This window comes from Euprymna scolopes, chromosome 31 (assembly GCF_053919585.1).
Source record: "Euprymna scolopes isolate OS-2025 chromosome 31, ASM5391958v1, whole genome shotgun sequence".
Lineage (NCBI taxonomy): Eukaryota > Metazoa > Mollusca > Cephalopoda > Sepiida > Sepiolidae > Euprymna > Euprymna scolopes.
This window is the reverse complement of record NC_136512.1, coordinates 66,731,613-66,758,291: the sequence shown is the minus strand read 5'-3', so window position 1 is coordinate 66,758,291 and position 26,679 is coordinate 66,731,613. Positions and strand designations below refer to the sequence as shown.

General features: G+C 34.7%; 1 protein-coding gene across 4 annotated transcripts in view; it reads left to right on the top strand.

Moving 5' to 3' along the window:
• LOC145255782 (mechanosensitive cation channel TMEM63B-like) overlaps window positions 1-26,679 on the top strand; it is a 190,510-nt gene that overhangs the window by 81,190 nt on the left and 82,641 nt on the right. For all 4 annotated transcript variants that reach the window (XM_080114452.1, XM_080114451.1, XM_080114454.1 and 1 more), the window contains 4 exons: window positions 12,658-12,745; window positions 15,034-15,071; window positions 19,653-19,792; window positions 23,998-24,049. In XM_080114452.1, coding sequence (XP_079970578.1) covers window positions 12,658-12,745; window positions 15,034-15,071; window positions 19,653-19,792; window positions 23,998-24,049 — 318 coding nt within the window. The remainder of the gene's footprint in view (window positions 1-12,657; window positions 12,746-15,033; window positions 15,072-19,652; window positions 19,793-23,997; window positions 24,050-26,679) is intronic.

The following is a 26,679-nucleotide window of genomic DNA, read 5'->3' as shown; positions in this document are numbered from 1 at the left end:
TTTGGTTTCTGCTCTGCAGATGGGATGACAGTGACAAGAAAGATATGGTTCCTTTTGATTAATGATTATCTCAGATAACATGAAAGTCCCACTCTACCTTGTTAAGAATGGCTTTCTTGTCCACTTGACTATGTCTAATTATCCAACCAAACGAACAGCAAAAACCAGAAATCAAAAGGAGCAGATTATTTTGACTATGATCTTCTTTCGTAGTCCTCCTTGATGGTGGTTGTCCAAGTTCTCGGCTGTTATGCTTGCGTCGCCCAGACAGAGAGGTAGGGAGAATTATATCATAAATTAATTCTCCCTCTGGAATCCGGGTGACGAGTTGCATTTTAATGTCGGGGGTCAGTTGTCTGTTTCAGTTTAACATAACTTAATCCATATTATTTGGTCTATACAGACTACTGTTCTCATGAATATCATTTGCACAACGTTTCGATCAATGTAAGAGTGTAACTTTACACAGCGCCATGGGTCCTTGTGTGGCATATTGGATACATTACTTGGTAAAATTCAGTTGTAAGTTACACACTTCTAGGGTTTGAAGGTTCAATCTTCATTGCGGGCATTACCCAAAAATGCAATTGTGAATTAATTAGGACTTTTACCTAGTCATGGCTGACAAAATGAGAGCATGTCACCCCCGTGAATTAAATGCAGTGTTCCGTGCAGACTGCAGGGTTTGACAAGATACATCTGAAGAAGGTCAAGGGTTACATCGGCTGAAACATATGAAGATGAGAACATAATAATCCAAATAATATTAATTATCAATCCTCATTTCAAAAATTTAAAAACTTAGGTGTAGAACAGCTGAGGTAGAAAAAACAGTTGGCAGGGGAAGGTCAGGGAAAAAAATATGATAAAGTTATAAGGATGAATTTGAAAGAAAGAGATAAAGATTTTGTTAAAAATAGGTTATTTTGGAAGTCAATTTCTAAAAGCTGTCCAACACATGCCAGCATGTAAAATGGACGTTAAATTGAATATGATGATGACTTAGACTAATATTCACAAGGTTTCGATTTAGTTGCTTTATTCACAAGGTTTTGACTGTATAGAAGGTAGAAATGTTATTTTGAGTAATTCTTTTTTCACTATTTATCAAGGCCCTAAGGTCACTTGAGGGCAAAGTTTAATGAATGTCGGCTAGTCTGTGACACTCCATCTTGATGATCAGTAATGGCGGAACTTGGGTAGAATATTATTTAAAAGGACAACTTAACAAGAACTTATTTACATTAAATTTGAAAACGATCATGTACTAGTCAACTGTGAAGCAGCCCCGTAGTATTGTTTTCAACAGACAGGTAATTTCTAGGAAAGAAATTTTGCTCATGGAATTTTCATTTAGTTTTAAGCACTTATAGAGGGTAAGGGGAATTGTTGAAAGTTGTAGCTAGTTGAATATTTGTTGCGAATATTTTTCAAGGGTGGAGGATCATAGATTGAAGCTCAGTTGAGTACTTGCCATGTAAATTAAAAAATTTAAAAACGCAGAGATGAACTGATAACATCTCTCTTGGGAGGAAATAGAAGTAGGGAGGTATTATCAGCTGTACTAAGGATTGAACCATCAACCTTCAGAAGACAATCTGGTTGTGGAATGTACACATATGTAAATTGGGTAACGACGGTAAAAATGAGTCCCTCTTTCTCTGAATGCTCAGAGAGGTAGTAAAACATTAGCGAATAGTGAAATCAACGTTGAGTAAGAGGGGATGAGAGAAATACAGAGAAAGCTAAGAAAAAGGATAAGTGACTTGGTCAGTTAATTATAAATTACATCTAATTATAACAAAGTTTTTTTTTTTTTTTTTCAAAACATCTCTGCATATATTTTAGCGTCTATTTACTGTTATTTAGGTGAACACACACAAAAAAAAAGACATTAACTCAGATTTAATTTTTAAGGAGAGTAGAAAGTGAATCCTGTTTACTTTCTGCAGCTCCATATTTCTCATTGACATTATTTTGTCCTTTTACTTCTCACATTCCATGAGCGATATCTGACAAAGGGAAAAAATTGCTGCCTTCTTAGCTATAATCATTTAACGCTTATTGTTGGCTAAACTTTGATCTTAAAGCAGTATTTTTTTAATTCCTTACGTCAAGTGTCTTCATGCTTTGTCTGGCACGATTTCCATGAAAAATATTGATAGATAAAATTGGAGACTGGTTAAATAATAAAAATATACCTTTCATAGGCTCACTGAATTAGATATATGCTTATAATTTTTATTTATGGAAAATTATTTCCTATAACAAAAAAAATAGGTTAAACACCATGTGAACCAATGTATTTACATCTTTTTAAAAATGCTTGAATTTTTTAAGTAAATCTGCTCATTTATTTATTATTTACTTTTTTTTTGTGAATTAGTTTTATTATTAATTGTTATAAAAATGATTTTGTCTATTTTATAAAGTTTGTACTATGGAAGCTTTTCGCAATAATTTTCTTTCAATAAAGAATTTCAGAATTTTGATTGGTTATAATTTTGCAATATGATAAGAAAAGAAAGGATCCACTGCTTTTCTTCTTATTTTTTCTTCCCTCTGCTTTCTGTTGTTGATAACTGTATTATCTTGCCCCAGCCCCCTTTTTTTTTTTTTTTTGTCCACTTAGTTAAACATTAAGAAAATATGAACACTAAAATAGCACCATATTATCTAAATATATATGGGACAAAAAATGTAAAAAATAAATAAAATATTAGTTCTGATATCAAATGTTAAAATAAACTCCTCTTTACAATATAAATAGTACAAACTGTACATTATGCTTTCAGGAAAATATCAAATTATAAACTTCGAAAATAAAATTAATTTATTAAACAAAAAACAAGAAATTATAGCTAACTGCAGACATAAATAAATACTTGCTTTTTTATTTAAAACGAGATTAAATTTAAAAAATCGTCCAAATTATTAACAATTAATATTATATATAAAACAACAAAAGAGTGTATGAGAAAGTTATCACTAGGCAAGGAATGGAAATATGTCTGTCTTGAGGAGAAAAGCGAAGTAATTTTTTTTTCTACTTAGAATTTTTTTTCTACTAAATTTTGTTTATTCACACATTAGATAAAGTTGTGACTAAACAAGTGAGATTTTATGTATTATTTAAATTGTTCGGACTATTGTTCTCATCTTTGGTATTATCCTCACAATGTTTCAACCAATATAACCTGACCGTTTTTGGGTGTATCTTGACATTGGCTCTTATTCATGAATGGAAGAATGTTTTCATCCTTTTTCTTTTTTTTTTTTTTTCAAACGAATAATAGTTGTAAGAATTCACAAGCGTTATATATTTATGAAACAGAAAGAGTGTTAAGTCATTTCCTTTTTTTTTTTTTTTTTTTGTATGAATTTGGATTGACTACTGATTGATATGTTTCTGCTTTTCTAAGAACATTTCACAACGATTTAAAGAATACATATTATCAATCCTCATCCTAAAAATGTAGAAACATTACAAGTAAGCTTTACTATTTCAATTTCTTGCATTATAATACTCATCTCTATACAGATTGCACGCAATGCTTCAAGAAAACTATATCACTTTATTATAAAAGAATAATTATCAAATAATTAACATGTAGTGAGAATAGGTGACGCATAATGCATGTCCTAAAATCTTGAATAATTCAAGTGAAAATGGAAGGGGGCTAGCAGCAAGATACACTATCTATTTTCACATATGGACCAGTTTCCTGAGAATCTGGGTTCAATGAGTGACGAGTTGGAGGAGAGATTCCATAATAACCTGAAAGAGATAGAGACGAGGTATCAGGGTCGCTGGGATGCAGTCATAATGGTTGACTACTGTTGGGATCTGAAGAGAGACCTCATTGTCACTGAACATTCCAGAAGTTTGAAGAAACAAAAGCTCAAGCCCTGAAGTTTGAACAGTGATGAGACAACATGCAATTTAAATGTATTTACCTTTATCAATGTCTACCATCCAGTTTACAGTAATTGATGTTTCTATCAGGTAATCAATTGTTGGCAAAACATTTTTTTTCTCTTAAAAAACATATTTACGATGATGTGTGTTGACAAAAATCAGCAGATAATGCCATGAAAATGTAATCGATTTTGTCACAAGATCTGATTTTTTTTTTTTTTTTTTTTTCAAATCAACTTAATACAAAAACCTGACCTGATGGGAAAAACGGATGCCATTACCTGATTCGGCATTGCAAAAATACCTTAAGTCAGTTGTCAAAATCTAGACAACATTCAAAAAGTAAAAAAAAAAAAAAAAAGTTACCCAGTGAAAGATAGTGGGGTGAGGTGGGGTTGACGAGCAGCCCAATTTATCTTATTATAAACATCATGATTCATTGCCTTACTTTCAAACCATTAATGTCATTTTTTTTTACCTGCTCAAAAAGTAAATAAATAAATAAAAGTACAACTGCTAAAATAATAATAAATAAAAATTGACTGTAAAAAATGTACAATAAAAAAAAATGTTCAAATTCTTAAAACAATCCATTTTATATGTAGAACAATAAAAAGTAATTGTCCTTTCATGTACAAATAATTAACAATATATAAAACACTTTTACAGAAATAAAAATGGAAGAAGTTTTTATTAGAAATTAATAAATAAGTTAAGTTTGTATTATTTACAAAAATAAGTAAGAACTTATGATTGGTTAATGGATTTAATTAAACCATTAAAGAAACCTCGGAAGTGTAAAGTTAGCTCTTTCCCAATATCAAACATGGCGGCTTATACACTTGAAGGTCAGAGGTTGCATTGACATAAACGTTGTGCAAATTATACTCAAGATGAGAATATTAGTTTGATTAATTCAAATAACACAATCCTTTCTCATTTAAAAAATTCTGAACTGTAAAAAAGTTAAGATTAACAAATATCACCGAATTAAAATAAATAAAATAAGCATTTCACTTTGATACCTAAAAAAAATAAAAACACATCATGCTTCATTTACTTATTTGAACTTCTACTTGTATTAGCCATCATCCAGGTCAGATTAAGCTGGCTTCCTCCTGAGCATGAACTGTATCTTGAGCCATCGCAGTCCAGATCGCAGGAAATGGTTAACCGATTCTGATTCCAGCGCTAGTGACCAACTATTTGTGGGACAGATAGAACTCATCCTTAATTGTTGTCGCCCAAGTTTTCAGCTGTCTACCGACATGTTCATATCAGCCAGGTAGAGAGAGAGAGGACCTTGCAAATGAGCTCTCCTTCTGGGTGACAAACTGTATGTCCAAACCTCCGGAGATATCCTTAAAGAAGAACTGATGGTAGGGTGAGTAGGTTTAATCTTCGACGGAAAGTAGAAACCAGAACACCATCCCCATGGCGGCAGTGCAATATGTTGGGAAGACAGTTGTTGTTCACGATTTCCAGTGTGTGTGTGTGTGTATCAGCACTCACCCCATTTGGGTTTAACCGGCTTCCTCCGAAGGAGGAAGTTTCATGGGAGTATGAAATTCACAAGCGGTCCCCAATCGCATGTATATCCCTGTCAGGGGAGATGACAACGTTAGGTTTTTGCTACTCTTGCAAGGAGGCGTTGACATCCTCTTATATACAGCGCCTGGAATTTCCGAATTGGTTACCCATTTTAGTAATGACCAGGCTCAACGTTGCTTAACTTCAGTGATCTCACAGCCACAGAGAAGGATGGAAGAATGATTTTCACCATCGTCTGAAAGATGCGTCCCTTCAGTCGATGGTGCTTTACTTGAGTAGTTTCTGGATGACTTAACCCATGACTATATAGATAAGGAAGGCTAAAAAGATTATCGCCTCACTGTTATCAGAAAAGGATTATAATGGCTGGCTAAGATCAAAGCTTGATGACCAATGCTTTTAAGAAAATAAGTGGTCTCAGCAATTACAAGTAAGGTTCTGTCGAGAAAATACAATGCAACACAATAGGGTGTATAAATATCTCCACTGGGTCATTTGTAAGAAGTTGAATATTGAATATAGCAGCAGATCCTGAGAACATATGCCAGAAAGAATAGTTGGAAATAAGTCATACACTATCCACTATGCTTAAGTAATTCCTATAGTTAAGTACTTAGAAAATGGAACTAATAAATCTGACATAATGATATGGGACAAGTAGAAAGGAGTAACCTTGGTAGAAGCTTGTGTCCTCAATGACGCTGGTTAAACAGAGCTGAAAGGGAAAAGATAACAAAATATCAAGGTCTTATTTACAACATTAAAAGAAACTGGAATCTTAGGAAGATCTCCATCACACTAGTAATTATAAGAGCAACTGAACTCCTTAAAAAGAATTTCAAAATCTATCTGGCAAATATCTCCGGTGAATCAAATGCAAGAGAGATACAAGGGACAGTTAGGATCTTAAAAAGATCTCTCAGTTGGATGAAGGATGAATGTCTAGCATCTGGTAGAATGCCCCATCTCCAGCTCGAACAAAATAAGAAAATTAAAAAAAAAAAAAATGGATAAATTGCAATTTCTAGAAGATGTAAATTTATTTAAAAAAAAAAAAAAAAAAATGATGGAAAGATTTTCTTCTATAAAAATGTTTTAATACAATGAAAACAATCAATGAATTAGAAAACAATAATAATGAATAGTGAATTAATGCGATGTCCTTTTGCAAAGCAATATACAAATTAGTTAACCTTAGTATGTCAATGGTATGCACTGATTAGTACATTAGAAAACTATTGTTCTTTTATTTTGAATATGGATTTTGCATTTTAATCTCACTGCCAATGTGATAAATGACCTAACTTAATAAATAGAAATTATTGATTTCTTTTTCTTTTTTTTCCATTTCTCTTTTCTCCCCTTTTCTATCTAATTCTTTTTTCTTTTTATTTTCTGTTTTTGGTTTTACTTGGTTATGGTTAATATTGACTTTTAGGGAATCCTAAAAAGTATGTTGCTCAGCACAATTTCAAAACATCTAATTATTGCATCCTTTAATAAAATTAAAAAAGGAAAATTATAGCAAGTTGAGCTCCTTGTATTTTATAAAAGATTTTTTCCATTTCTTTTTTTTTTTTTTCTATTTTTCTTCTATCTAATTATTGCATTTTTTAATGAAATTAAAAAAAAAACAACCTAATAGCAAGTTGAATCCTAAATGCGAGGAAAAAAAATGTTTTAATTTAAAAAAAAAAGAAGAAAATATTACATTTTAAAATATAGACATTTATTAATTTTTCGAGCACGAGAATATTTCCTACCAAAGATTCCTTATTTTATTTCCTGTTATACTTGCTGCAAAAATGGTGTGTGTAAGAGATTCTCATCGCCAAGTTTAAAAAGAAAACTTTTTTTTAACTCAAACTATTACATGACCATATGCTGCTTTGTCAGACAAAGAGAGCGAGAGAGATTTAGCTTAAATGATAGCAGTACCATTTCTTGGTCGCTTCATCCAGCCTTCTCTATGTTGTAATCATCATCCTATTGTATGAATCCAAAAATTCTATTGTTGGCATTGGTTTCCCCGATATTTTTCTAGGAAGACATCAGGTACTTACGAAAGGGACCACGTGAAGGTTGCCAACATCCTAAGTGAAAGTGATTTTGTGGAATGAACTAGATTCGAACTTGAAACGCTCGGTTTGTCTGTCCGTGTCATTAACCTTTTTTTTCTCTTTTTTTCTTATCTGTATGAATCTGAAGATTTTGTTGTTGGTATTGGTTTCCCCAATATTTTTATAGTCAGGATTCTTTCTAGAAAGACATCAGATACTTACAGGAGGTACCATATGAAAGTTGTCAGCATCCTAAGTAAAAGGGATTTATGTGGAACGAACGGGATTCGAATTTGGGACACTAAGGTTATCAATCCGTGTCGTTAAACGCTGAACCAAAATCCAACTCCCCATATTGTAATATAAATAAACCAAAAAGTGACAACTTTATTTTGTTTAAGTAATTCCAGACATTTTAATTTTTTCTTTTCTTTTTTTTGTATTACTAGGGGGTATGAAATTCACAAACGGTCCCCAATCGCATGTATATCGCTATCAGGGGAGATGATGACGTTAGGTTTTTGCAACTCTTGCAGAGAGGTGTTGCCATCCTCCTACATAAAGTGCCTGGGATTCTCAAATTGGTTACCCATTTTAGTAATGACCAGGCTCAACGTTGCTTAACTTCAGTGATCTCACAGCCACAGAGAAGGATGGAAGAATGATTTTCACCATCGTCTGATAGATGCGTCCCTTCAGTCGATGGTGCTTTACTTGAGTAGTTTCTGGATGACTTAACCCATGACTATATAGATAAGGAAGGCTAAAAAGATTATCGCCCCACTGTTATCAGAAAAGGATTATAATGGCTGGCTAAGATCAAAGCTTGATGACCAATGCTTTTTTGAGGATAAAGGTTAATGAGCGTCGAGTGCTTGGGAAGACAATACTACGATAATTGGTAATGGTAGAAATTGAGTAAAATTTTATTATTTAAGAGGACAACTCAACAAGAATTTGTTTACATTGGACTTTTAAAAAAATAGCCATGTTATAGTTAGCTCAGGAGCATCCTTGTAGAAGGGTAGTTCTAGGATAAAACCTTTGCTCATGGAATTTTTGTTTAGTTTTTAGGTGCACAGAGTGCGGGAAATTGTTGACAGTGGTGGTAGTTAGATGTGTGTTCATGTGAATATTTTACAGGGGTCGGTACCATAGATTGAAGCTCAGTCGAGCACATGAATACTCAGAGAAGATTGAAAATATCTACATATCACTTAAAGCAATAGTTGACACATAAAACAGCAATTCTTTTTGTCAGAATCATTGTTCATGGAATGTTGGAACTAAATTATAAAATGAAGGTGGGTACAGGAATGCTGCTTTTCTATTAGTCATTTTTGGTATCTGGGGTCAGGGCAGGTTGATTAATTTGGATGTCCAGGATTGGTTTGTTTAGGTGTCTGGAATCAAGGCAGATTGATTTCTTTAGCTGTCTGAAGTCAGGGCAGATTGTTTGTTTTAGATGTCCAGGTCAGGGCAGATTGGCTGCTTTAGATGTCCAGGTAAGGGCAGATTGGCTGCTTTAGATGTCCAGGTCAGGGCAGATTGGCTGCTTTAGATGTCCAGGTAAGGGCAGATTGGCTGCTTTAGATGTCCAGGTAAGGGCAGATTGGCTGCTTTAGATGTCCAGGTAAGGACAGATTGGCTGCTTTAGATGTCCAGGTAAGGGCAGATTGGCTGCTTTAGATGTCCAGGTCAGGGCAGATTGGCTGCTTTAGATGTCCAGGTAAGGACAGATTGGCTGCTTTAGATGTCCAGGTAAGGACAGATTGGCTGCTTTAGATGTCCAGGTCAGGGCAGATTGGCTGCTTTAGATGTCCAGGTAAGGACAGATTGGCTGCTTTAGATGTCCAGGTAAGGACAGATTGGCTGCTTTAGATGTCCAGGTCAGGGCAGATTGGCTGCTTTAGATGTCCAGGTAAGGACAGATTGGCTGCTTTAGATGTCCAGGTCAGGGCAGATTGGCTGCTTTAGATGTCCAGGTCAGGGCAGATTGGCTGCTTTAGATGTCCAGGTAAGGGCAGATTGGCTGCTTTAGATGTCCAGGTCAGGGCAGATTGGCTGCTTTAGATGTCCAGGTAAGGGCAGATTGGCTGCTTTAGATGTCCAGGTCAGGGCAGATTGGCTGCTTTAGATGTCCAGGTCAGGGCAGATTGGCTGCTTTAGATGTCCAGGTCAGGGCAGATTGGCTGCTTTAGATGTCCAGGTAAGGGCAGATTGGCTGCTTTAGATGTCCAGGTAAGGGCAGATTGGCTGCTTTAGATGTCCAGGTAAGGACAGATTGGCTGCTTTAGATGTCCAGGTAAGGACAGATTGGCTGCTTTAGATGTCCAGGTAAGGACAGATTGGCTGCTTTAGATGTCCAGGTCAGGGCAGATTGGCTGCTTTAGATGTCCAGGTCAGGGCAGATTGGCTGCTTTAGATGTCCAGGTCAGGGCAGATTGGCTGCTTTAGATGTCCAGGTCAGGGCAGATTGGCTGCTTTAGATGTCCAGGTCAGGGCAGATTGGCTGCTTTAGATGTCCAGGTCAGGGCAGATTGGCTGCTTTAGATGTCCAGGTCAGGGCAGATTGGCTGCTTTAGATGTCCAGGTCAGGGCAGATTGTTTACTTAAGGTGTCTGGGAAATAATAAGTGAAAGATTCCAATAAAGAAAAGAAAAAGGTATAGAATTTGTCATTTTTAATTGCTGATCATTATTTAATAAAATGAAAAGAAAAGGATGGCCATCACTTAATGATGATATGAACATTGATAATGTTTTCATTTTAAGCATTTTTTATACATTTCGATTTTATTCTTTGTTGAATATTTCTCATATCAATCCAATTATCATTTACTTAGGTAAGCGGCCCTGTAGATCGGAGGCTTTCAAATGAGTATGCATAGATCTATGTTCCTACTTACCAACTACTCATTTTACTTGCTGACTTGGTGAAATGCCCCTCTTTTCTAACATGTGATCTCTCTAGACCAATCAAAGCCATTCTTATCTCAGCTCCGCCTCCTCTTTATTATCTAACAACAATTTAAATATTTAGCATGCTTCTTTTTATGTTTCCTTTTTTTAAACATTTTTTGCCTATTTATTTCTTAACTTTTCTATTTCTATAATCTGATAACGGGATTCAGCATTTTCAATAATCCTATGCATGAAACGGTTTCAATTCAAATTTTTATATGGTTATACTGGTTATACCAACTAAAATTTTATTTTATTTGTTACAATTTTGTTTTGGGAGTGGTCATTATGAGTGGTAAGACACAAATATGAAGAATAAAATTGGATGAAAATGCTTCTGTACAGATCAACAAATATAATTATTGACTATATATTCACAAATAACCTGAAATAATATGATCCCTGTGAAAATGATCCAGTAAAAAAATAATTACAAGTAAAACTATAATTTATCAAGTTTTATCACGTTTTTATGTGGAAGAGCTGCATGACCAATTTAGTATGACTGACTTATCTCCCTTTACTTAAATTAAGAGTCTGCAATTTTTAAACAGCATGTAATTGTGGATGATTTTTGGTTTAAAAAAAAAAAAAAAAAAAAATACCTAGCACATCTATTGGATCATTTTTCGTAATTTTGGAATTCATACCAATTTTACTGTAGCACGTAAGTACTTAATGTTTTCACCTGAAATGCGTTGATTTAAATGCTCACCAACGTAAACAAGCATCAGATATTCTTTACCAAAAATTCAAAATACGAACCGGCATACAAACAAGCAGAGGAGGTGCTGCTTAAGTAGATAATGGTAAATCTTAAATTAAGTTAATGAACAAATTTTATAGCTTTTCAAATAGTTATATAGGGTGGGGCAGAAATAACAGGTGTTTCTAAAAAAAAAAAAAAATCATGAAATATAAAATTTTATTGAAAATGAAATAATTTTTTTGCCATTTAATAAAGTCAAGTGTGGAATACGATATCTTTCATGTGATGCCCATTTTCGGTGATGCCAGTATGCATGCATTTATGAAAGGTTGCATCCACTCTCTGCAGCAGGTCTGCAGTATGCCGTCTGTGCGAAGAGAATGAACCCAGTTTAGAATTGTCTCTTTTGTGAACTGCCTGATGTCGAGTTAGGTTAAAGTGCTGACAAAATTCTCTCTGAGCAGCTATGACTGACTCGTTACTTTTCACATACCCCTCGTATGCAAAGACCTTATATTCAATTGTCCACATTTGGAAGTTAGTTTTATCTGGAACAAACAAAATAATTCATTATTAAATTATAATATGGCATGCCTTTGTAAAAAAAAAAAAAAAAAAAAAAAAAACAGGACCTATTTAATGTATTTCTAATATGACATAAAACTGGTACTCCCCCCCCCCCCAAACAGTTGCCAAGTTAGTTTTTACAGCTGGTGTTCACTGAAAAAGACAGCAGACAGTCACTGGGAAGGAAAGTTTTATGGCCATTTGCTGATGATGATGCACGCTCCTCACCAGGATCCCCACTACTAATGGACTAACCATAGAACTTAGAATTGATGTGAAATCGCCCAGACTTTGCCAACTAAATGCCGTTCAGACCAGTTTTTAAAGGACTTGTGGAAATGTATATTCTTTCCGTTTTAACTAATAATTATCGTCTTCTTCAAACCAAGGTGTTGAGTTGTTCTTTTTATTTTTTTGGCTAAAACCACCCTTTTTCCCCAGCGACCCAGACCTTGATGGCTAGTACCGTGCAATTTGCCCCTTTGATCTTAAGACAATGTGGGGGAAGTGGTGAGTCATCAGACAGGATCTTTCAATATCCAAGATCTTCATCAGTGACCGCCAGATGCTGGGTGACCAACCGGGACCCGGAACAGCCGAATTTAGTGATGTTACTCATTGGATGTCGTTGGAAGAGGAGTATTGTATATTTTATTTGCACCATGCATGACGGTTATAGTATATTTGTACTATGTAGCGACGTGTAATCGGAATACTAATAATATAGGGCGGAGTAATAGCAATTTCAAAAACACCTATTTTTTTTTTTTCTTTTTTTTTTTTTTTTACCTCATCCTGTATTAAATGATCCTGTTTTTATATAATTATGATAGACATATTCATAAAAAAGCTTCTGCAATTTTTAACCTATTTTTATTCTACTTTCAGATGGACTACTCTTTTCTACGGCAGCCATGATCCATCTGCAGAAGGTTCAACAGAATCCCTTGATGCCACTCTGCACTCTCAAGACAGAGTATTAAATATTTGTTTTTTAATTTTTAAAATGAGGATTGATGATTCATATTATTTGGATTATTCAGACGGCTGTTCTCATCTTGAGTTTTATTTTCACATTTCGGTTGATGTAACCTCTGACCTTCTTCATGTGTGTCTTTCTCGGTAATCTTTTTCGGGTACTTTATGCGCTATACCACAGGTCCACAAGTACTAAGTAAAATTTAATTGTTAGCGACCTCCTTCTAGAGGTTTAAGGTTCAATCCTTAGTGCGGGCAACACTCAAAATTCAATTGCGAAATTACTTAGAACTTCTGCCCAGTCATGGCTGACAGAACGAGAGCATGCTCCCACCCGTGGATTAAATAAAATAAATTCCGTTCACGAATTCTCTGCAGATTCCCAAGTTTGACAGAAAGATTCCAGAGTTCGCTAAGATACACCTGAAGAATGTTAGAAGTTATATTGACCGAAACGTGACAATAATTTTCAAAATGAAAAGAGTAGTCCGAATAATACAAACTTATTTATTTTTCAAACAATTCATATTGATTGTATTTTTATTTCCATATTTTTAATGGAAATATATATATATATATTTATCATTATTACCTACAGGCACTAATGTTGCATGCTTACGCAATCTTCAGTGTAGGAAATAATAATTACTGCGATTGAAGGATTATCCAGTTGCAAAGTCACTTTTGACTCTGGGCCAACATAAATGGAATAATAAATGAAAGAAAATTTATACTCTATAATATTGAAACATGTATAAGAAATAGGAAAATATGTGATGAAAATAAAACTGAATAAATTACTACACAACATTTATTGATCCACCAAATTCAAACAGGAAATTATAATAATGAAAAATCCTTAAATCCATGGACTTTCAAAGGTATAAAAAAAAAATGCATCACTGGTTAGCATAAATTTGAAAATATGTGAAAAAATGTATGTTTGTATTAATAAACACACACTTGTTGTATGGTTTGGATTTCCATTGACGTAAATCCACTGAAACTCCTGTATTTATCAAAGAGTGCTCGATGAATGAACAGATCATGTTTATAATGTTTATTTATATAAACATTATTAGCTATATATATATATGCATACATGTTTCTGCAGTACCTCTTTTTCAGAAAGACCACATCATTAGGCTGAAAAAAAAATTGCCAGTGATCTGGAAAATGATTTTTTTTTTTTTTTTTTTTTTTTTTTTTTTTTTTATCAGTCTGAATTATCTTTGAAACGAGGTATTGCTGGAACATGCATGCACATATGTAGATGATAATGTTTGTATAAATGAACATATATATTAGTTGTACATTTATTTATACAAGCAATATATTCTGTTTTCCAAGTATATAAAATATATGCATATACAGTGTAACCCGGATATAAGAGACTTCTCTGGTGAGGGCGAAGATCTCTTATATCTAGTTTATATTATATATGGGGTTCTTATATCCGGTTTACACTGTATATTAACACAGGCTCTAATTTGGGACCAGAGAAAATCTCTCTTATATCCGTTTTTCTTATATTAGGTCTCTTATATCTGGGTTAGATTGTGTGTGTGTGTGTGTGTGTGTAGATAGACACACATTTATATTTTCTTGAAAAATACTGTGCAATAGCCATGCAATGCTTTTGTGTCTTCTAACCCAACATTGGAAATTTGTTGGCCAAAATGTGAGTGCCATGCTGTCATCTAATAAAGGAAAAAAAAAAATATGTACAAAAAGTACTCCTCTCTTGATGTTAACCTACGGCCATCTAAATGGTTTTGTAATCCTCAAGATAAGTGATAATCCAAGGAAGTTAGATCAGGATAATATGCAGAACGGGGTAAGATTCCCCAACATAATTCTCCTAGGTTGGTCAGTAGTGCTGTGTGAGGATGAGCATTATCATGATGGAAGATGACTCCATTTCTGTGGACAAAAGAAGGTCGTTTTTTTGGGGGGGGGGGTCAACATGTAGGAGCATATTGCAGAAAAATATGAATGATACCATTAATAATTTGAAAGAAAGTTATAAATTAATCATAGTGATATGTTTAAGTAATAACAATATGTACAAAATAAATTGCAACCGTTTAAAATGCCCTTTCTATAAACCAGCAAAAACTTTTGCACCAACGTGATAGTTTCTTGATCTAGCAGATCTGTCCAAGATATAAAAAATATACGAATTAGCACCTAAAGTTATTTAATCTATAATAAAAAAATATATATATATATATATATATATAGTATTGTTTTATACATGTAAATATTTTTTGTTTGTTTTTCTAGGGATTTTGTTCTTGGATTCCAGCATTTATCCGTGTAAAGTAAGTTTACTTTTCAAACATTTTAATCCATATTTGAAATTATCTTGTAAACTTTAGGAAATAATTTTGCAATAAATTAATTATGTATGTTTGATGCCTTATGAATAATAGCTTTCAGTCGAGGTACCAGGGAGGAGTGCCGCTCTCTTATTTTGGATTTGATAGGTTGAGAATTGGGATCCAAAAGTAGTGTAATTACAAATCTAATGTTGTCATTATACAATTTCTATCACCCTCTCTGTCTGTCTGTCTGTCTCTTTCTCTCTGTATGGAGTGCTGTTGTCATATTTGGACTGGTGAATCTTTGCTCCATTTGAGAGTCTTTGGTAAAGTTCAGAAACATATCCGTAATCTGCAATCTCTCTCTCACAGACATAATGTTGCTAGCCTCCGTCTTTTTTAAAACTTCTATTATAGCCTGTGTTCTTCAGAATCATCTGATCTATTCCCTGCTTCCTTTGTTCCAGTTTGTTTGACTCTTTGGTCTAGTGGTCTCCACAAATTCACCCTTTTGATACCTCATTGTAATATAGCTTCCTATTGCTATTCATTCACTCTCATTTACTGTAAGTTGTTTGACTCTCTTTTCTTATTTTATACAGTTTCTATCACTCTCACCTCTCTCTCTCTCTCTCTCTCTCTCTCTCTCTCTCTCTCTCTAGAGTATTTGGACTGGTGAATCTTTGCCCCATTTGAGGGTTCTTGGTAAAGTTCAGGAATGTGTCTTTAATTTGATTGGTTTCACCCTTTCTTCTTCTTCTTCTTCGCAACTTATCTCTCACAGATGTGATGTTGCTAGTGCCGGTCTCTTTTTATAAATACTATTATGTCATGTCTTAAGAATTGTCTGATCTATTCTCTGTTTCCTTTATTCCAGCTCATTGGCCTTGTGGTCTCGATCAGTTTGCTGTTCTAATATCTCGTAATACAGTTTCTTATTCGAATGGCTTCTTTCCCAGAACTGAAAATCTTTGTAACTCTCTGCCTGCTGACTGTTTTCCTCCTACCTATAGCTTTGGTCTTTTAAAGACAAAGATCAATAGGTATCTTTTGTCTTTGTGATAATCATCTTTCATTGTTGTTGTTGTTAGCTCCTTACATCAAGTGGCTCCACACCTTATCTGCAATGATTACATTTAAAAATAAAAATAAAAAAATGACTTGATATCCAGGCACAACACAAATTTTCCGGCAACCTCTTTTAACCCAGAGATAATCCAGTTATCACTAAACATGTTTACTGGACAATCAACAAATGGTTTTGTGTGTAGTGCACCATCAAGTTGTTTACTTATATTGCACCTGTTGGCAATAGTCCCCTTGTATTTTTAGATAATCTCATGTATAATGTATAAAAGGCAAAATGTGTGTGTGTGCGTGTATTTTTTTGTATATCCGCCAAAGGCTTTGGGTGGGAGCACTCGGGGTGGTCACTGTTTCTTAGAATTTTTTATATACTGTCTAGATTATAATATGTCCGAACGACGTCATCTGTATCTTTTATTTCAACAACTTTTATGTTACAAAATTCGCGTTGTGATTTCATTTTCTCTTCTTCTTCTACTACTACTACGACGTGATGTTTAACGTAGAAAACCACACGTTAACATTCGTTTAAACACCTGCTTTTTTAAACATTTAATTTCACCTATTCTCACTTCTCTGTCCACATGGCGTCGTGGTAAGTCATCAGGCTATTCGCCTCAAGGCTTTGGGTTCGAGCCTACCTCCCTCCCAAAACTTTTTTTTTTTCTTTTACACACGGGCAACGCCGGGCATCTCTGCTAGTCTATATATATAAAAGGCAAAAGGGGCGAGCGCATTTTTGTATGTCCAAGAAAGGCTTTTTTTTGCGGGGGGTTCTCTATTTCTTACAACTGTTTATATACCCCCAGATCATAATATGTACGATTTACTAAGGGACGTCATGTCTAGATTTATTTTCATCAACATTTCTAAAATTTGCGTGATTCCATTGTCGCGTGTTTGTTCGGCTTTTTAGTATATAAATAAAGTGAAACTGATGACGTGAAGGCGATTCCCCTGCCTTCCCACCGGGGACATCCAGAAAGCAAACCAGCTTTGATCAATGTGGTGAAAACCATCATATCAGACAATTGCTTTGCATTTGGACGCCCATTTTTTATGGGCAGCTGGTTTTCCCCCAAACAACTTGGGGAAAACAAAAATAAAACTACCTCGCAGCCAAAGTTAAGTGCGGGATTTCATTTTTACGCACCTGTCAATTTACTTTTTAATCATCAAATTTCATCCAATCTCATTCCCGTACTTTCATAGCATCGAGGTAAGTAATCACGCTTTTTTTTTTTTTTTTTTTCGCTTCCGCCTCAGGGATTTGGGTTCGAGCCTACCTCCCTCCCCAAAACTTTTTTTTTTTTTCAAACACCCAGGCAGCGCTGGACAGCCCTGCTAGTATTTAATATTTGACTGCTAGTTATGGCTTCACACACACACATTCAAGTGTTTAACATGAGCTATTTCTATCAAAGAAATAGTTTAACTGCTGAAAAAAAAACTACATTTATAGACACGGTAGGTGTATAATTAGTGGTTTAGGGGTGTGTTGATGAGTTTTGAATAAGGTGAAATTAGAAGGTTCAGCAAAGCAGTTACTCCAGCAAGACTCAAAATACCAAGGATGCTGGAAAATTAGTGTTGTTTTTGTGCTATTGAATGTTTCATTATTTGAAATCAAATAAGTACCTATTTGAACAAAGAATCATGCTGGAATGACCAATTTGATAAAATATAATGTTCCTAGATGGACTTTATACTTTTGAATGGACACTGTCTAAGCATTATCTCCAATGGATGTCTCCAGTGGTCATCTACTGGGTGGTTGAATGGTGACCACTGACAAAGGCCAAGAACTAAGATTTCCAGTCAAGGGTGAAGAGGAGAGGCATTCATTCATTGAATTTGTTTGTGAAGCCATAACTAGCAATTAAATTGAAGCATTTAGGGTACACGGTAATGCTGGAGAGCTATATATTTTGGTTTTGATTCTAGCTGATAGCACCCAAGTCATTTTTTTTAACTTTGGAAATCTCTACTATATATTGGGTACAATATAATAATCAATAGAGTATTGGCTCTATAATAATTAGTACAAAATCTGCATGTATTAAAATATATTTAAGTGTATTTTACGACTGGACCATGCTGGGTGGGGCACTACTATATATTTGGTACAATATAATAAAGAATAGAAAATTGATTCTATATTAATAACTAGCGGGGGTACCCGGCGTTGCCCGAGTGTTTGTTTCCGGGACAGGGGGGGGGGTTTAAAAAATGTTATGGTAGGTAAGTAGGAAGGATCAAACCCGGAGTCATGAGTAAAAGTAGGAAAATAAAGTGTGAAAAAAAAAAACCATCTGCAACGTTAACAGTTCGGCCACCAAGAAAAGTCCATTCCAGTTGTTTAGGAAAAAAAAAAAAAAAACGACTACGGTAGGTCGGCGCGAACGTGAAAATATAATGTGAATTGTCTAGCACGCTAACCACTACGCCACAGAGCACTGCAGCTTAGTTTAGTGATTTTAAATAACTTCACATGAAAGAACTACGAAGCCAAACCGGTGTTCTCTTCTCAACTGTTCCTTGTGAATGATCCCCAAACGGTGTTAAGTGGTGGCAGGGGGAGGAGGAATTTATTAGAGAGAAAATATTTTACCACTTCCATTGATCTTAACCGATTTTGGCCGTGACTTCTCAGCAGAAAAAGTATAGAAATCTAAGATTATCGAGGAATTTGAGAAATAATAAGCCTATAACACACCTCAGATATTGTTCTGCCGTTTGTGCATATTATATTTGCATGAAATATCTTGATTTTTAATCCTATTAATGTCAAAATCAGACGGGAAAAAATGAGTTCATTTTATTTATATAGAAGATAAATACAAAATCGGCATAAATTAAAATATCATATTTAAGCAAATTTTATGGCCTGGCAACACTAAATGACCTGCTAGTATACATATATTTTAAACTAGTAGTGCTATTCAGTGTTGCTCCGGGGCCACTAAAAACAAAATAAAAAGAGGTTAAAAAGTATAACATATTTTTATTAAACATTCTATCTCTCTATCTTTCTCTATTTGTCCCTCACCGTTTTCTACCTCTCTCTTTCTAACTCCCTCTTTCTCTTTCATCCATATAGAGTGAAAAAGATAAAACTTAAGAGGGCTCTTAGAGTGCTACTTTCTAAGTTTCTTGCCACCTCTTCCTCCCTTTGAAGAGAAATGGTGTTGAGTCATTTCCTGAAATTTGTTTCTTCAGAAATGAGTTGACATGTTCTTTCTAAATTAGTGCGCAATAAGATTAAAGATGCCTGAACCACCCCCACCGATAGAACCTGGCCCAAGTGACGCTCAAACAATAAATAATTCTTTTTTTAAATTTACATACTATTTATTTGAGGCATCATTAGTGTCAAAAATATACCGACTTTGTGAGTGTTTGTTTTGTTGTTTTCGATTTTTAGCTGGACACAGACAACTTTGTTTTATTGTTATTCATGTTTCTTATTGCTTTTTTTTTTTTTTTAATGCTTAGAGATGCAGATATTCTGCGTAAAAGCGGACGTGATGCTGTGCAGTACCTGTCGTTTCAACGATACCTTATGGTTTATTTGGGTGTCATTTGTGCCATCTCCACAGCAGTTGTTTTACCAGTCAATTTCCAAGGAACACTTAGTATGTTGTCTTATTTTTATCTTGTTACTTTATATTTCTACATGTAACTTATAAATTAATAACTGTCATTGTGATACTGTCGGCGTCTGTCTTCCCCACCTCCCTCCCAAGTGTTAGGAAGAAAAAAATTAAGAAAAATTATAACTAAAAAAAAAAGAGGACATCTATATACATAAAAGCGAAAATGTATATATGTATGTTTGTATGTATGTACGCTTTTCCTCAATGTCCACAAAAGGCTTCTTTCAGAGAAGCGCTCGCTCGCTTCACAACTTCTTAAAACTTTTTATATCATCTATAAATTGTAATATCTCACACTTAACCACGGAGCTCGCCTGTCTATTTAATTTTATTGACTTTCAAACGTTAATTATTCCACATTTCCCGCATCAGCACGCGTTACATTCGGTTTTCGGTATAAACAAAAGGCGAAACTCGACTCTAATAACAGGCCCAGAGCCAGTGAACGTTTGTCGACTTCGTCATATCAGACGGGGGTGCTGGTTTTTAAAAACAAACAAACCGATTTATTCACCTCATTCAAAACTGTCCCGCACAAAATGCTGACTGCTGAATACCTATCGCCGTCACGTCAATCAAAAACGAGCACCTGGTTTTTTTTTTTTTTCACACTTTACTATTTTCCAACTGCGCGTCATCAAGGCTTCGTTTTTTTTTCACGGGCACTTGTTTTGTTTTTTTTCACACACACCTACAAACACCCGGGCAACGCCGGGTACCCCTCGCTAGTCTTCTATATATATAAATGGCAAAATGTGTGTGTGTATGTATGTATGTATGTCTGTCTGCTAAAAACTTTCGACAGGCACAACAAAAATTCACAAACTTGGTCTCATATGAAAGCGCCACCCTCCGGACGACAAATATTGAAAAATTGGCCTAAAAGGACCATCAGAAGTGGGTCAGCTGATCGGTTTTCTGCAGGGGGGGGGGCAAAAAGTGACATTGTAATGTTAAAAATTACATATTTTTAAATCGATTTATAAGTGCCCCCCCCCCCAAAAAAAGTTAAATCATGTGACATGGTTGTTGAAATTAGTAACATATCAAAAAATTATGAAAAATGATTAAATGTGAGTTATTTGGATGATGTGTTTGTAATGAAAAACCAGCCAAGACAGTGTCTCAAAGTTATTATTTTAGACAGGTGAGCGATAATGTGGATTAAATTGTCGAAATGTGTAACAATCCAAGAATTATGGGATTCAACAAGATACGTCAACATATATACTTACAGATTACCCGGTGTCACCCTGGATTCAATGAGATACATGCAAATGTATGCAAGTAGAATACACAGTCGCCTGGGATGTAATGAGATAGATGCAAATATATACTAGCAGAATACTTGGCGTTGCCTTGGATTGAATTATATTGATTAAAATATATACTAACAGAATACCTTGCGTCGCCCAGGATTTCATGAGATTGATTGAGATATATACTAGCAAAACACCCAGCGTTGCCCGGGATTGAATGAAATTGGTGAGAATATATATTAGCAAAATACCTGGCATCGCTTGGGATTTGATGAGATAAATGTGTTCCATATTACCTGTCCTTGCATATACATGCTGTAAATTACCTACCCTAGGTAAGATACAATTATTTCATGTGTAATACCCGTCTTATGTAGGTAAAATATTCTTTTGCTCGAAATAACAAATGATACATAAACATACAAAATTCCTCTCTCATAAGAATAATAAATACATTACAAAACCAAATTCAATTTTTTCATTGTTTATACGGTCCCGAGCAACGTCAGTCATCACCCGCTAATTATTGCTACTTTGGCTTCTCATGTGTTGATTTTGCTTTTTCATATAAAAAGCGAAACTAATTCAAAGCTAACAGTATGTTCTCGGCATTGTGCCGGAACAATGTCCAGAAGCAATCAGCTTTGATCAATGTGGGGCTAAACTCCTTATATCAAACAATTGCTAATACCCTTTCATTTGGGGAGCCGGTTCCCCCCCTTCACCATCATCTTGGGGAAGCGAAAACTGCACTGCATTGAAACAAAGTAAACAAACCCCAAAAAGCTGTCACGCATTAAATAAAATACTGCTACGTCATCTCGTAACGCTTCCGCGATGACCTCATTTAGTGGCTATCTGTCAAACCTCTTTCACTCGCTTTATAAGCCTTATTTTAACACTATAATCAATTCCTCTTACTCTTGGCCTAGACGGTTAAGTGGTTGGAGTTTGTTTCACCTCTGCGTCAAGGGTCCCAGGTTCAATCCAGCATCTCGACCAAAACTATTTTTTTTTTTCTTTTACATCTTTAAACACCCAGACAACGTTTATTTTTTTTTACTTCGCTTATTCTTTAGTTTACTTCCGCCCCCCCCCTACACACTGTTTTTTTTTTTTTAACATCGTTTCAGGGTTATTACTTACCCCCCCCCCCCATACACACACCTACAAACACCCGGGCAACGCCGGGTAACCCCACCAGTCTATAATATAAATCTCACCTGTTTGTCTGAATGTATGTATGTTTGTGTCTTGCAAAAACTTTTGACAGACAACAAATTTTCACAAGATCAGTATCATTTGGAAGCTCAACCCTTCGGACGACAAATATCAAAAAATTGGTTAAAAACATTAATTCCTTCACCCTCAACTGGTCACTTTTCTACAGGGAGGTGTAGCAAAAAATCGTTTCTTCATGACAATTTAGCCAAACATGCATGCACAAGAAAGTTCATTCTTGAATTAGTTTAAATATATAAAAAAACGACCTAATTTCACTCAAACAGTCATAGACCAGTTGTTATAGTAGCAGCGTCCTTATGTTAAGATTGCACGTTCAAGCCGAGATATCAAATATATTTTTTTTAATTTTTAAAGTTTTAATATTGTAAACGGTTATTTATGCTATTTTTTTTTTTTTTTAATTATTTTTCCATCACGTTCTCTGTATTTTTGTTTTTGTTTTTCCGATTTTTTAAGAAGTTTTAACATCATTCGCTTTTTATTTATTTTGCATCATGTTCGCTGTTTTTTTTTTTTTTGTTTTTTTTATGATATTTAAACAGGGTTATTACGTTCGCTTATTCTTTATTTTCCATTTTGTTTTGATTTAACAACCACCCCACCGCACCCACCACACACACACACACACCTCACCACACCGATATACAAAATACTGAGGATGAAGTTGGACTACGAAATATATTTAAATTATAAATTTCAAACAAATATTTATTTTCGTAATATTGCATTGTGATTTGACAAACTAAGTGTTAATGTTCATATCTTAGTTTTTCTGTTGAGGGTGAGTTCATTAGTTGATGTCAGTTCATCTCGATCTATATAGTTAAATTATGAATTTCAAACAAGTAAAATATTTATTTTCGTAATATTGCGTTGTGATTTGACAAACTAAGTGTTAATATACATGTCTTGGTTTTTCTGTTGATGTCAGCTCATCTCGATCTCTCAAAACTCTCGACCGGGTCCAAGCCATGATCTGCCTTTGACTGACTCAAACTCGCAACTTTCCTTTACTATGTTCAACTGCCAACTGTCTTCAACTTGATTGTTTACAAAATGTTACTGACGGTCATGAACTGTTGTAAAAAGTCAGTCACTCCTAAAATTAAGTCTAAATATATCTCAGGTCCTTTTGTTCAACACACTTTGACTAACAATCCCATTCAGCTTCCTTTGTCTATCCTGGTGTACAACTTTCTCTCCATTGTTGATAAACCCATTTCCAATACTTTTGTTCTCTTGATGAACTTACTTTCTCTTGTTTTTTGTCATACTCTTTTTTCTCTTCCCCCCCCCACACACACTTCTGAACACTTGGGGAGTGGCAAGGGAATGCTAATAGTATCTCATATCATTTAATTTTAAAATTATGCACGTCCGTAAAAAATTACATTTTCTTTTGGTAAAAGTTACTTGTAGTATATTTCGTTTTTGTTTTTTACTGTTAACTATATTGTATCATTGCCCCTGTATATATCATATGTTCTTTGCAAATTAAGTGTCCAGTATTATTGCTTTAAGATTCAGGCTAGGTCTTCTGATATTTAATATTCAAAAACAGATAGAAAGATTTTCATAAAGTGTAGATTTTCATTTTAAAATCTTGAACAAAAATTTTCTTTGTAAAGTTCTTGGATTGTTTTTTTCTCTTGCTGTCAGTGTTTCTGTTTTTTTTTTTAGTTAGTAATTCCACTGACTTTGGACGCACAACTATGGCCAACGTAGAACCAAGGTAAGTGAAAATTAATACAACTACTGGGAATTTCTGCTTGTCTATTAGGCACATGTACTCAGTATGATAAAAGCTGGCCAGAAAGGGTTGAGAATACATGTTACATGTAGAGAAAATATGTTATAGGCAGATGTATACAAATCAGGAGACTTTGATGATATGGCCACGTTGAAAGAATGCATAAATTGAATATAATGATTGTAATGACTTTCCTTGAAAAATAATTGAAAAAATATTGTTTTGCCAGTGTTTGCATATAGTAAATGTATAAAATAAAATCTTAATTTTTTTTTATTTATTAACACCAAACAAGGCACAGTGCTATTTGGCCGTAGGGGGTTACAATTTGGGACCAATTTGAGAGGACAAGAATACTATGTAGGGAGTTGAGCAGCTAGATGTCTGTTCACACTACACATGAACTTCTGCATGTCAGTATAGTCAGGGAAGTGGGGACCTGGGAGGGAATTCCAAAGTCCATCAGGTTGGGAGGAAAAAAACTATTTGAGTAGAAATTTTACAACATCTTTGCAGCTTATCTGGTTAGTTGGGTATATTTACAGCAAAGACAGTACGAGTGTCTAGATTTCATCGGAGCATATTCCATTAAAGTACTTGTAAAATAGACATAGGGACACAATATTTCAGCGATGGGACAGTTTAGTTGATTACACGGGAACTATTAGGTTGGTTGTAAATCAATGCTGATGTTAAAGTGTAGTACCTGTTCTGATACTATACTTTATCTAGTCTGTTCTTGGTCAGTGAAAGAAAAATTCTTCTAAACTGGGGCATATTTTTTTTTTGCTATGGGAGATAAATTATGTGCTTTTTTTTTAAATTTTTAAGGCGATTTCATCTGGTTTTGCTAGCCAGACTTAGAAATAGAAAAAAAATGAACTACCCTAAAATGTTACACTGGCCCGAAAATAGAGGATGCATGGGTGAATGGTGGTTTTGTAGAGATATAGGATACTCTCAGTTGTGAGAAACTTTCTAGTACAGTAAAGAGAGCCCACATTCTTTGCAGCAATCTTGGCAATATTCTCAATGTATTTGTTCCAAACTTGGCAGCATTAAATGTTATAATCTATTTACCTCACCATTCCACTACAGAGTGGAGGTCTTCCTCTAAATGGAATTCCAGAGTCTAGCGGTTCTGGGGAAAAAAACTATTGGAGTAAAAAGATCTTTTACATCTAGGGATCTCTACAGTGTGGGGGTGGGATTTAGCAGCCTGTCGGGTTTGTCGAGGGTGCTCACGTCATGGGGGTACAAGTGATTGCAGTTCGTCAGAGCATTCACCACTAAAATACTTGTAGAAAAGGCAGAGGGATGCAACATTTCGTCGATGGGACAGAGGCTGAAGCTTAGATGCCAGTTCAGGGCCTATCAGGTTTGCGACTCTCTTTTGAACCTTGTCAAGGAGCGAGAGACTAGTAGCAGATGCACCAGCCCAGATGTGGCAGCAATACTCCATACATGGGCGAATGGTGGCCTTATAGAGGTACAGGATACTTTCGGGTGTTAGTAGTTTTCTAGCACGGTAGAGAGAGCCCACCTTTCTTGCAGCGGCCCTGGCAATGCCTTCAATGTAATTGTTCCAACTCATGTTTCCTGTGAACGTTAGGCCAAGGAGTTTGAAAGATGGACTCTCAGATAAAGAGTCGTTGGCCATTGCTATGGGTGGTAGAGAGGGTTTCTTGTAATTATTGAATGAAACTAGTTTAGTCTTGGCAGCATTGAACGTGACCAACCACTTTTGTCCCCATTCCACTACAGATTGGAGGTCTTCCTCTAGTGTTTCTGCCATTTCTTTAGAAATGTGTTCATTCGTCTTCCTGTCGTGCCTGCCATAGAGTGTAGTGTCATCAGCATATATACCCATCTCAGAGGCAATTGCCTTGAAAAAGGTCTTATTTCTATTATTACTTTGAAAATATGGAAAATGTCTTGAAAAGGTTTTAAAAATCCTATTCTTTATGTTCATTAAAAATTTGTGTTGAAATATTAAAAACAAAATCAAAATAAATACTATTAAATTATTTTTTAAGTATTAACAAAAATACCATTAAACAATTTTTATTAAATATTGAAAATAAAATACATGATTCTGAAATTGCATCGTATTATTGTGAATACAAGACTTGCGTCTCTTTATCACTAAACTATCTGATGTTTTCTATATAATAACATCGGGTAGTTTTATGATAAGGGGACATAACTCATTTCCACAATACCAGAGATTTAAAAACGAACACAGCGTAGATAAATCTACAATAGGGAAAATAACATTTTATCGCGCTTAGTTGATGAAGTATAAGTGGGTCAGGGTATGTAAATATGATTGTCAACAGGCATGTTTGTATGTAAATGAAAATTACTTTTCCTGTTGTCAATTATTAAATATGGAGGGGGGGACAAAGGATTATCCAGATGATTATTAGATAATTATGGCACTTTAAATATGCTAAAGTGAGATTAGGCAGAAGCAGAATGGAGTAAGCTTTTCGGAGTGGGTATTATATGTTCTGGAAGTTAATTAATTAATTAGTGTCCAATAAGAGTTAATTATGCTATAATTAAAAAAATAAAATATAGAAAATTAAGTGTAAGAAAATAGAAGATAA